This window comes from Dermacentor andersoni, chromosome 11 (assembly GCF_023375885.2).
Source record: "Dermacentor andersoni chromosome 11, qqDerAnde1_hic_scaffold, whole genome shotgun sequence".
NCBI lineage: Eukaryota > Metazoa > Arthropoda > Arachnida > Ixodida > Ixodidae > Dermacentor > Dermacentor andersoni.
The window spans coordinates 115,083,496-115,095,787 of record NC_092824.1 but is presented as its reverse complement, the minus strand read 5'-3'; the positions used below and the strand labels follow the sequence as shown (position 1 = coordinate 115,095,787).

General features: G+C 51.8%; 1 protein-coding gene across 1 annotated transcript; it reads left to right on the top strand.

Annotated features, from left to right (window-relative positions):
• The first annotated feature begins 473 nt into the window (after positions 1 to 473).
• Positions 474 to 11,388, top strand: LOC129386999 (cytoglobin-1-like). The gene is made up of 3 exons (XM_055075618.2): positions 474 to 874; positions 8,108 to 8,324; positions 11,081 to 11,388. The coding sequence occupies exons 1-3, from the start codon at positions 597 to 599 to the stop codon at positions 11,195 to 11,197; spliced, it is 612 nt and encodes a 203-aa protein (XP_054931593.1). The 5' UTR covers positions 474 to 596; the 3' UTR covers positions 11,198 to 11,388.
• Positions 11,389 to 12,292: the final 904 nt, after the last annotated feature.

Sequence of the window (12,292 nt, the reverse complement as noted above, 5' to 3'; positions counted from 1 at the left end):
GCGTCGTCGTCCTCGTCATCACGATGGGGGCAAAAGGCGTAGCACGTCAGAACCAGGACAAAAGAAGAACACAGACGACACAAACGTTTGGCGTTCTTCTTTTGTCCTGGTTCTGATGCTCTACGCCTCCATCATGATATACCAACAAGCCCAACGTGCAACTTTGGTCTCGTCATCCCGCTGTCGTAATTAGGCTGCCGATCGTCGCGCCATGCTAACCTTGGCCGTCATCATCATTTCATCGGCGCCCACGCCACAGTGTTGTTCTTACAGTTACACTCGCGATAACATCGCACACAACTGGGGCATCTGAGCTGTTTAGTACAGTAGTACCAATCCCTGCGGGCGTCAGTGCACCGAGCAGCAGACGAGGAAGAAGAGGAAACGTGTCGGCGCGTACAACTGCCTGCTTCTTGGCCAATCCTCCATAGTGGGTATGCACCAGTGCTTGGAAGACAAGACGAGACGAGACAAGACGATCCGATCCCAGGCCCATCCCCCGCAGTGGGTACTAGCCACGTCCTAAAGGCACGTCATCGTCTGCGTACCCGACAAGGAGAAGAGCTCCGCTGCCAGTTTAGGCGGCTGCAGAAGCGATGGGCAACTCGCCGAGCGCGGACGCCAGCGCGCGGGACAGCGTGACCAACCTGAGCAGCCACGAGAAGCAGGCCATCCGGGACACGTGGCTGGCCTTCAAGAAGCAGCTGCGCACGGGCAGCGTGACCATCTTCGTGGTGCTCTTCATGCGCCACCCAGAGTATCAGAAGCTGTTCACGACGTTCGCCAACGAGCCGGCCAGCGAGCTCCCGAAGAACCCGCGCATGCTGGCGCACGCGCTCACCTTCGCATACGCCATCACCGCCATCGTGGACAGGTATGTATGACCGGCGGGTTCCTCCGAACGCCTCGAGCTCTGCACGGCAAACAGTTCTGGCTAGCACCCTTACATTTAAGCTTAAGACGGAAGCATTGATGCGGACGAGTGAAGTTTTCTTTAACGGCGACTTTTTTTGCGGCAAGTACACATGAAGGTAGCTACGATGTACCACACGAAAATTGCGCGAAATAAACTTTAATAGCTATCGCGCTGTCACATTCAGACCTCAGATACTTCGGGGTGCACTAGATGGTCAGGATTATTATAGTTTTCATCTACGGCTTCTCGCACCGCAGATGTAGTTTGATCTGGTTGTCGTGCACGATAATTTTCTTTTACAGTGTCAAAGGTAACAGTGTTAGTCATAAGATATAAACCAGCACCCTTAACGGTGCCAACATTGTTTTATTGTGAATGATTTAACGGGATACTAAAGAGAACATTAATTTAAGCTATTGTACTGGAGAAGAACGACCAGCAGGCACTGCTTCGAGAAAGACGACGACAAAGAGTGGTTGGAAGCCTTGGCCTGTGTTGCCGAAGCTCTGTGTCCTCTCGCTGCGGTGCTCTGCTATCTGAGCGTTTCATCAATTAAACTATAACGCCCCTTGACATTTGGTGGAGGTGCTGGGCCCTTCACAAACTTGGAGCTCCGCAGCCGGACGCTCCCTACCATTTCTGCCATGCCTCAGGACGCCGCGCAGCCCGATCGTCCCTTGGCATCGCCTGTTGTATGCTCCGGTGCTCTACGCCAACGAGATTATCCAGTCTTCAGCGGCAATGACGACCATGGCGTGGAGGATTGGCTCTCGTCATACGATCGCTTGAGTGCGCATAACAAATGGGATGACAAAGCTAAACTGACTAACGTCATCTTCTATCTTTCTAGAGTCGCTAATCTCTGGTTCCGGAATCATGAATCCAACCGTTCCACCTGGACAGCATTTACCCACTGTTTCAAATAAGTCTTCAGTCGCCCTGCTGTGTGCAAGCTTCGCGCAGAACAACGCTTGCGTGGTCGCGCTCGGCAAAAGGGTGAAAACTTCACCAGCTACATTGAAGACGTAGTTGACCTTTGCCGGCGCATTAATCCCGCTATGTCCGACTCTGAAAAGATCAAGAATGTCATGAAGGGCATATAGGATGACGCCTTCCAAATGCTCTTGGCGAAAAATCCTCAAACGACTGACGAGGTCATTACACTGTACCAGAGCTACTATGAGCTCCGCAAACAACGCCTTACTACGTGCCGAGCTGACGCGCCGGGCGACACGGTTTTGGCTTTAACCGACAGTTCCAGTGCTGCTCCCGCCCACTCTTCGTTCCTCGACCAAATCAAGCAATTCGTTCAAGAAGAAGTCGCGCGCCAATTGTCACTGCTGCCTGCTACCCAGTAGTTTGAGTCCTCTTTGTCGCCGGAAATCCGACGCGTCATACATGAACAAGTCAGCGACGCACTGCCTCTCGCTAATCAGCCACCTTCAGCGCCGGTTCCGCTCACATACGCTGCCGTCGTCGCCAGGCCAAGTCCTCCGCCTGAAGTTGCGCACTACACGCCCACAAGCGGCTTCTACGCCTCGCCTTCTGCAGCTGCGAACTACTTGCCCAGAAGCGGCTTCTGCGCGCCACCGCAGTCCTTACGCCCAGCTCAGAACTGTGCACCGCTAGGCCCCCTGTTGATAATCCGTGGCGTACCCAAGACAACCGCCCGATCTGCTTCGCGTGTGGCTTTGCTGGCCACGTGGCACGGTTCTGCCGCCGGCGGGGTTGGCATCCTCCCGATACTGCGAGACTTCAAGGGAATGTTCTTGACTCCCAGTCCTGCTATTCGCCACCAGTTCCGCACTTCGCTCCTTCATCTCCTGTTCCCCAAAGCTTCAACACTCGTTGGTCTCCATCTCCCCGTCGACGTCCCCTGTCCCCCATCGTCCGCCGCTCTCCAGCTGTGGAGGAAAACTAAAAGGCGCAGTTCCGGAGGCTAGAACTGCGATCTCTTCGAACTGCTCAAGCCCTCGTCTATTCCCTGCGAACGTCATTGAAGTTTTTGCCGAAGGTATTGCCGCTCACGCGCTTGTCGACACGGGTGCCGCAGTGTCCGTGATTGCCGACCAGCTTCGCCGTACGCTCCGCAAAGTTGCGACGCCGTTTTCTGCCATTTCGCTACGCACAGCAAGCGCTGAGCCAATTGAGCCCTTAGGAACATGTACCGTCCGTGTCGCCATAGGAGACAGCTTATACCACATTGAGTTTGTTGTTCTTCCCCGCTGCTCTCATGCCATCGTTCTAGGATGGGACTTGCTCTCCTCTCATCACGCTGTTATTGGTTGTGCCCGTGCAGAACTTGCGCTGACTCCATTTTGCGGCAGTCTTCCTGAAGATTTGCCTCCACGTGCACCTTCCGTTGGAGTGTTCGTCGCCACCGTCACTGGTATCCCTTCTTTCTCTTCCGCCCTTGTACCCGTTTCCTGTGCTGCTTTCTACGATTCCGCAGTTCTTTTCACGCCATCTCAACTTGCTGCAAGCCGTCATCCCTTCTTGCTTCCCTTTGCCCTCCTTCCCTTTCACCAGGGCTCCAGCGCACTTTACGTTTCGAATCAGGTTTCGTGTCCATCAAGCTTACATCACGGCGAGTGCCTCGGTTTTGCTGATAAATTCGGCACGAGCGCTGTTTACGATGACTCGACTCCTCTTCACGTTGACGCCATGGCTCTCCCTGTCTCTGCGCCTGCCCCTGCATGTGACCGAACGTTTGCTCCGTCTATCGATCCCAACCTCACTCCGAGTCAGCTCACTCAGATCGTCGACCCCCATAACCAATTTCGAACTTCTTCCGACCTCCAAAAACAATGTTTAGGACGTACCTCCACAGTCGTTCATCACATCGACACCGGCAGCCACGCCCCTCTACGCCAACGTCCATACCGTGTGTCCGCGACGGAGCGCCGTGTCATCGATGAGCACGTAGGAGACATGCTCCGACGCGGCGTGATACAGCCATCACACAGTCCCTGGGCTTCTCCGGTAGTGCTGGTAAAAAGAAAGATGGGACAATTCGTTTTTTTTTTTTTTTGTGGACTATCGACGACTCAACTAGATAACCCGGAAAGATGTCTATCCTCTTCCCCGTATCGACGACGCACTGGACTGCCTCCAAGGCGCTGAATTCTTTTCGTCCTTAGACTTACGATACGGTTATTGGCAGGCCCCGGTGGCTGACGCAGACCACCCGAAAACAGCATTTGTTACGCCTGACGGCTTATATGGATTTACCGTGTTGCTCTTTCACCTCTGTAATGCGCCTGCAACGTCTGAAAGAATTATGGATAACATCCTCCAGGGCCTCAAATGGCAGACATGCCTTTGTTATCTCGATGACATCATTATCTTTTCCCCGGAATTTTCTTCTCACCTGTTCCGACTCAAACGCGTGCTCAATTGCCTTGCCGATGCTGGACTCCAGCTCAACTTAAAGAAGTGTCGCTTCGCCGCCCGGCAGCTAGTCATCCTTGGCCACGTTGTTTTGAAAGATGGTGTGCTCCCAGATCCAACCATACTCCAAGCCGTTGCCGAATTCCCACTACCAGAGACCACAAAAGAACTCCGCAGCTTCATCGGATTATGCTCCTATTTTCGTCGTTTCATCCGCAACTTCGCCACCATAATAGCGCCTTTGACGTAGCTTCTCGCGGGTAACCACGACCTCTTGGCCTGGCCGCCAGTTTGCGATGCCGCATTAACGACGCTGCGTCTTCTTCTAATCTCACCCCCCATACTCCGACATTTTGACCCAAGCGCACCGACAGAAATACACATGGATGCCAGTGCGCGTCGGCATTGGCGCTGTTCTTGCACAACGAAAGACTGGCTTCGATGAATACGTTGTTGCATTCGCTAGCCGCGCACTCACGAAAGCGGAAGCAAACTATTCTGTTACAGAAAAAGAATGCCTGGCTATCATTTGGGCCATAACTAAGTTTCGTCCTTACCTCTACGGCCGCCCGTTCGACGTCATCACGGACTACCATACACTCTACTGGCTGTAGTCCTTGAAAGATATTTCATGTCGCCTCGCTCGATGGGCACTCCGCTCCGAGAGTGCGATATTCGAGTGCTGTATACCGCTCTGGCCGTAAACATTCGGACGCGGATGCCTTGTCTCGCGCCCCAGTGCCAGGCCAGCCCAATCATCAGAAAGTACGAATATGCGAGTCCTCTCTCACCACCACGGATATTCTTTCGGAGTAGCAGAAGGATCCATGGATTGTTGCTATGCTGGCTTTTTTGTCAGACCCATCAGCGCCTTCTACTGGCCGTGCATTGCGTCGCCAAGCACACCACCTCGCTGTTCGTGACGGGCTCCTATACCGCCGTAACGACGTCTCGGGCTGGCGCAAATGGTTACTCGTGGTTCCTCGGCATCTACGTTCGGACATATGTGCAGTGTTTCACGATGACCCGCAATGCGCACATGCATGAGTACTGAAAACATGGGCGCGCCGGCGAATTAGTTATTACTGGCACGGGATGTACCGATTCGTCCGCCAATATGTCCGCTCAGTGGCGTAGCTAGGTCATCTGGCACCCGGGGCCCTTAGCTCTTCTGTCACCCCCCCCCCCCTCCCCCCGGGTGTAGTCGATGAAGGCGAGGATATCGACAATTTTCGGGTGTCTTCAGATGTATATGACACCCCCCCCCCCCCCCTACTGGCCCCGTGCACCCGGGGCCCACGGCCCCCCGGCCCCCCCTGTTGCTACGCCACTGTGTCCGCTCCTGCCTCGCTTGCCAACGCCGCAAGAATACCCCTCATGCCTTAGCTGCTAAGGCACGAGGGGTATGGACGGGGTGCGGGACGGGGTATTCCCCGTCCCGCACCCCGCCTTATGCAGGGCGCGGGCGGTGACCCTTCGACTTTTACAAGCCCGTGCGTTACCCTGAAAGATATCCCAGTGCGGGCTGCCCTGCCTGTGGACTAAGGGCAACATTGGACCATGTGTTGTGGGAGTGCGAAGCCATCGGCTCCTCCTTCAGCGAGGATAGGTTGGCTGAGCTCTTGGGCAGCCCTGAACTCAACGACCAAACCCTGGCCGTCCAGAGTGCCCGCGATTGGACCGTCAAGCTCGGCTTGGCGGTCCCTACGTAGTACTAGCCTGGTGGCACGGGGTCTCCCCTGCGTCTTCTCTGGACCGAAATAAAGTTATTTCACTCACTCACCATTGCCTTGTCCAGGACGGGCCTTTAACCGGGTCGGAGTTGATCTTTATGGGCCCCTTCCGAGTACTTCAGATGGCAACCGCTTGGTGATAGTGGCGATAGACAATCTCACGCGCTACGCGGAAACTTCGCCTCTGCCCAACGCATCTGCGCGTAATATTGCCTGGTTCCTTCTGTGTAACATCATACTTCGCCATGGAGCCCCCAGAGAGTTGCTGAGCGACAGAGGCCGCGTCTTTTTGTCTGATGTTATAGAAGCCTTGCTCAAGGAATGCCACGTAATTCACCGTACCACTACTGCATACCACCCGCAAACTAATGGGATGACTGAGGGCTTTCTTTAAACGCACTCTTGGCGATATGTTAGCCATGTACGTCGCATCTGACCAAACCAATTGGGACCGAATTCTACCCTTCGTGACGTACGCTTATAATACCGCCACACAGACCCCCCCCCCCCCCCTCCAGGATTTTCCCCGTTCTTTCATCTTTACGGACGCGAGCCCTCCTGCACAATGGACACTATCCATCCGTATCGCCCTGACACAACGGAATCTACTACCCTGTCCGAAGCTGCTGCACACGCGGAAGAGCGGCGAAAGCTCGCCCGCACATTTACTTTGGAAGATCAGCAGCGACAGAAGCACCTTCGGGATATTCCCTCCTCTCCGGCACCCTCTGCCCCTGACTCACTAGTCTGGCTTTGGATTCCCGCTACCGGCCTTGGACTTTCACCCAAGCTTGTTTCCAAGTACTAGGGTCCTTACCGTGTCGTCACTCAAACGTCTCCTGTGAACTATTTGGTAGAACCCCTTGAGCCGCATTCCGATAAGCGCCGCCGAGGGCACGAAATCGTACACATTCAACGGCTCAAGCCGTACTTTGAACCATCTGTGCTATTTTGCGCGTAGGCCGCTGAGACGGCTCCTCTACTCCGTGGAGGTAATTGCACTGGACAAGAACGAGCAGCAGGCACTGCTTCGAGAAAAACGACGACGAGTGGTTGGAAGCCTTGTGCCTGTGTTGCCAAAGCTCTGTGTCCTCTCGCTGCGGCGCTCTGCTATCTGGGCGTTTCAATTAAACTATAACGCCTCTTGACACTATATTAGGACAAATTTTATTTACGATACCAGGAAAGCCACTTCTACAGACGGAGGGGACTTGATAAGCCATAAAAGACGTGAGAACGAAAGACGGGTGGCGACACCGCCTTGCAGTTCCTTCACCAGCGCGCCATGACGTCATGTATTTTGATAGCCTTCTGCTCCGACCTACTAAACACTTTTATCGGTAAAGATGGACTATGTTGCATCATCCGACCTACTTAACACTTTTATTCGTAAAAATCGACTATGTTGCATCATAATGGAACCATAGACAGAACTTAGCAAGTTTCGAGAACTTTCACTGAGCCACAACGGGCCGAATACGAAAATATGCTTTAAAATCCTTGACGTTATATTGACGTACCAGCGCTGAGGTTTCGGCGCGAAATTCAGAAAATGGTACTTCGACGTTGATTTGCTCTTTGCATGCATATAACCCGTCGCCGCAAGATTAACGAACATATACGGAGTCATGAAAGAACACTCGCTAAGCCTATAATCGGCGACAAACTAGGAATTTGCATTACCTTAGTTTCATGACGCCAAGCTGCTTTGCGTTTTGTTTTCTACGTACAGATAAACCACTGTGTCACTGGCTTTAGAATGAAGCCTGAACATCCTGGCAAATCTTATGGATAATCTTCATATCAGTGCTCAGCCAAAGATAATTAATTTAGCTTGAAACAACGAGTTTTATTTTCCAGTTAGCCTAGCATCTACATTAGCAGAACAGTCATTAAGCTGTGAGCGGACTTTGGCTGGCTCTTTCTGACGTGAAGGGCAGCAACATTGCGCTGTTGTGGGTGAAGCCTGTGCTGAATTTTCAAGGTTGTCACCGACCATAAGCTGATTTCGCGTTTCCCTCGAGTGTCCCCTTTAAGTATATGACCTGTAACGGGTGCCCAACGGCAGCCTGGAAGAGCCGGAGACGACGAAGGAGATCGTGCGCAAGGTGGCCATCGCGCATGCGCACCGCGCCTCCGACATGAAGACGGCCTTCGAGAGGATGGGCGGCGCGGTGGTGGACACGCTCGTCGAGAAGCTCGGCTCCATCATGACGCCCACAGCGGTGGCCGCGTGGAAGCAGCTCTTCACCTTCATCGTGGCCATCAGCGAGAAGACGTTCGAGGTGCGTGGCACAGTATGCACCCGAGCTTTAATGCGAAACGTTATATGCCCCATTGCGCGAAATATCCTCCGGCTGATATATCCTTAAACAAGAGCCAGGCCTCCACTTGGCGTCGCCTGCAAACCAACTCGTTTCCAAGCCCGGTGTCAGTTTCTACTACCCGGGTCAGTACTCCAGCCAGTGTAAGCTATGTAAAGCCATATGGCTAATCTTAATCACATTCTGTGGGAATGCCCACAGGCAGAATAAAGTCTTTAGAACAATGGGAGACCTTATTACTCAGCTCCGATCCGGAGATTCAACTGAAGACTGTCCGACTGGCCGAAACCGCCGCTAGGGTCCAAGGACTCCTGGCCGTCGTCTAGGTGGGAAGGCTTAAAGCCTTCCCTACATCTGTTGGACAAATAAAGTTTTACAATCCAATCCAATGGGTCCGATCTATAATGTCACTTTTGGATCTAGAAATTCCATTAGTGACATCATAGATCGGGTCTATAAAATATTTTCTAAGCATATATCATCACCGCTAATAACAAGAGCTTTGTTTAGATCAGTATTTCGAGCACTGGAGAAGACTGCGGGGAATTGGAGAAGGCCGCTTAACGGCTGACGCTGTCTTTGGTATGTGCTTACTGAAAGTCACAAAAATAGGTCTGCCAGTTCCATTTTGGTTCTTATAACTATTTTCTTTTCATCATCGTCACCGGACAGGCGCGTTCTCGGTGATCCACGCAAACTTTCGCGAGAAGTCACTAACTGCTGATTGGGACTTTTGCAAAACCCTTACACATTGTAACAAATCCAGGTTTAACAAGCCCACGCGAGTCACACGACTTTCTCTGAACGCCTGTAATTTGCCTTCGAAACCTCAACCCTCCAAATTGAAAACTAGAACGGGAGCGAGAAATGTGTTGACTTTAGGAAGGCCCGGATGTGTGAGCCTGGCTAACGGCATAAAATATTCCTTGAGATGGTGGACGAAAGATGATATAATTAATTAATCAATTAATTGATTTAATTTGAGAGGAAGCTTTAACTCGAGGCCAGCTCCGATTTCTCTATCCAAATCATATAAAACGAAGGAATGCTTTTATGTGTTAATCGCTGGACTGACTTGAACAAAATTTGCTGCATTTGAGAGAGAAAATGTTAAATTCTAGTGGCTGTAGGAAGCAGAACTTTGGTTCTTGGGTTTCGAGTTTTTTTACAAGAATTGAGGAAACTCGGTGAGGTAACAGAAACATAAGCACGAAGTTTCTAAATCCGTAACTCTACGCCAATTAGAGATACCGCAGTTGTGTAAACTGTATCCTTTAGAACAACGCGGAGAAATTTTACATATGAATTTATAGCTTGCCTGAATTTGTTACAACTTTCACGAGGGTTTTCTAAAATAATAAATTAGAAGTATATTTCAGAAGGGTGCATAATACATCAATTTTTTCCGCATTAGATGTATTACTACGTGCACATCACACAATTGTCATATCGGCCGAGTTATAGAGTTGTAAACTTGACGGTTTCGTTCCTTGACATTCTGCCATTTTCAATATTTCTCACAAAAAAAAAAAAAAAAACATCGACGCTCTAAATTAAAAAGCTGCTTCCAACGGCCACTAGATTTTAACTTCTTTTAAAACCAACAACTTCCTCGAATTTGGTGCAGTGGTTGTCGAGAAAAACGATTTCCGCCTTCCCATGTGTTTAGATAGGAGGCCCCGAGCTAAAGCTTCCTCTTGACTTCCAAAAGAAACACATATCAACGACGAGCGTCGCCGTAATGGAGGAGTCCGGATTAATTTCGATCGCCTGGGATTTCCAGACGTGCGGAGTGCGCGGTCTGGGGGCAGAGAAACGCGGCCGGGCATCGAACCTGCCGCCTCGTGCCGCACAAGCGAACGTCCCTCAGGACACCCCAGCGATTGAAAGAGAAGGATACACGCCGTGAACACACAAGACATAACCGGGGCACACATCCATCGAAACATGCGTACCCATTAATACTAGTTAAAGACTGCATTTAAGGGTCCTTTAACAGCGGTCACTCGCACAGGTCGCACTGAGGTCGGTCGCAAAGAGCCGCAAATGGCCGCAAGGTGGTCGAAATTTGGTCCGAAAAAGACTTTCTTGGGTCATCGCGCGCCTCTCGATGTTCTTTTTTTTTCTTTTCTTTCAGTCGCGCGAGTGCATGCATGCGAAAACCTACTGAACCAATCAGTGGCCCAAAAACAGGGCGCCTGTATACGCCGACGATTGTTTTACGTGGCGACGAAGCAGGTGTGAGCAGACTGGAACGGCACCAATCGCGAGACACTTTTCGTGAGGAGAGGTGCAGATGACCGCGCTTGCTGGTGTGAGCGCCGGTCGCCGAGAGTCGCTCCTTGGTCGACAGTCGCAGTCAGTCGAGCAATCTCTGTCAATCTCCGGTGCAATTAAATGCGCTCTAAGGCCCCGTACAGTTCCTATAAAATCTAGAAACGCATTTAACTGTGCTCAAGGCGCAGACCGCGTCCTTCTCCGCGGACCTATAGCATGTCTCGCAGTTCCAGGTGCACGTTTTGCTGAACGCTTTAATGAACAGCACTGTTCCGCAAACAGGGAAACGGCGTCGCCGTTGCGTTGTATCGCAACAAGTTGTCGCTGCTGCTGTCACTCGCCGTCGTCATTATTTGCGTGTGCGCCGTTGTTTCCAGCCATCACTGTTAACGGTGTTGTTACGAAGGTTGATGACCCTGGTGCTCGTCCCCGTCTTGCAGGAGACCCTAAGACGCGACGACCAAGGCCATCAGGCGTCGTCCAAGGCGTCTTCCTCGTCTTGCGAAGGCTCAAAGTCCACGAGTCCAGATTCACAGCAGCCACCGGCACATACCTAGAGCCAAAGGGGGGACGCGATGACAGAAGGAGCCAGCCAGCCCCGCCGCCGCGGCAGAGCGTCAAGTCATCCGAACTGCCCCGGGAGTGTTCCCCGTCGCCGTGCACCCAGAACTGAGCGCCGCGTTTAGCGCCTTCCGTTCGGTGTGCCTTCGAGGGGCCCGATAAATAAAGGTGGAATACGTTCTTTCCACTTTCTGTTCTGCAGGACGCTCTCTCGTCGGACGGAACGTCATATAGTTGATAATTAAGGCAGCGTTGAAATTTCGCTCGCGCCTTGTTGTTGAAAATACGCCGCAGCGCGAAGTACGTATGCCAACGACCAATGTTGGCTCAACAAATTGGTTTATTTAAAAAAAATTGACTCCGGTAAAATGTTAAGTTTGAACACGAGTCACGAGAATGCGTCACGAAATGCTTGCAGGAATGGACGTTTTTGATAGCGAAAGTGAAAGAAACGCCGACGTTACCACTCGCCGGGAATGACGCACAACTCTGAAAGCTGAGATGACGGCGCCATGTTTGGGTGCATACTTTCTATATTGTCCTGGTATGTGTGCGCTACACGCTAAAGTTTTCCTAGCTTTTGAACATAGCCAAATATCTTCTTTCACCTCTCCCTTTGCTGTCCACGAGAAATTGACATTAAAAAAAAAAAAAAACCAGCCCACTCAGCTCTGCGAGGACAGTGCCCACCGGTAGAGCAATAACATTGGACCTCGCGCTGCATTTCTTCCACGGCTCTCCAAAAGCTCGCCAAATCGCCCGAAGCTCTTCACTCATCAAATTCGTAAGTACAGTGTACGTATAGACACACAGCGAGGAACCTATTCGAGCGGAACGTACATGGGGCGCCGCTGACCGAATTCCGTTTGAAATTACCGGTCTGAATTAAGCTTCGAGTTCCGAGAAACGGCCCGCTTCCGATGAGACAGCGAGAGAACTGCGCCCGAAGGCGACCGATTAAAGGAAGGAGTGGACATGCACGAGGCGCACAGAGCTGCTGAACTGACGACGACGACTAGACAACTCTCAATTCTGGCTATCCTAGCGACCCCCCCCCCCCCCCACTCCTCCACACACACACACAACTTATG

Excerpts from the sequence above, each read along its gene's own strand:
- LOC129386999 (XM_055075618.2), top strand. The coding sequence starts at position 597 with ATGGGCAACTCGCCGAGCGCGGACGCCAGCGCGCGGGACAGCGTGACC. Across the intron at positions 875-8,107 it reads ATCACCGCCATCGTGGACAG|CCTGGAAGAGCCGGAGACGA; the intron begins GTATGTATGACC and ends GCCCAACGGCAG. Across the intron at positions 8,325-11,080 it reads TCAGCGAGAAGACGTTCGAG|GAGACCCTAAGACGCGACGA; the intron begins GTGCGTGGCACA and ends CCCGTCTTGCAG.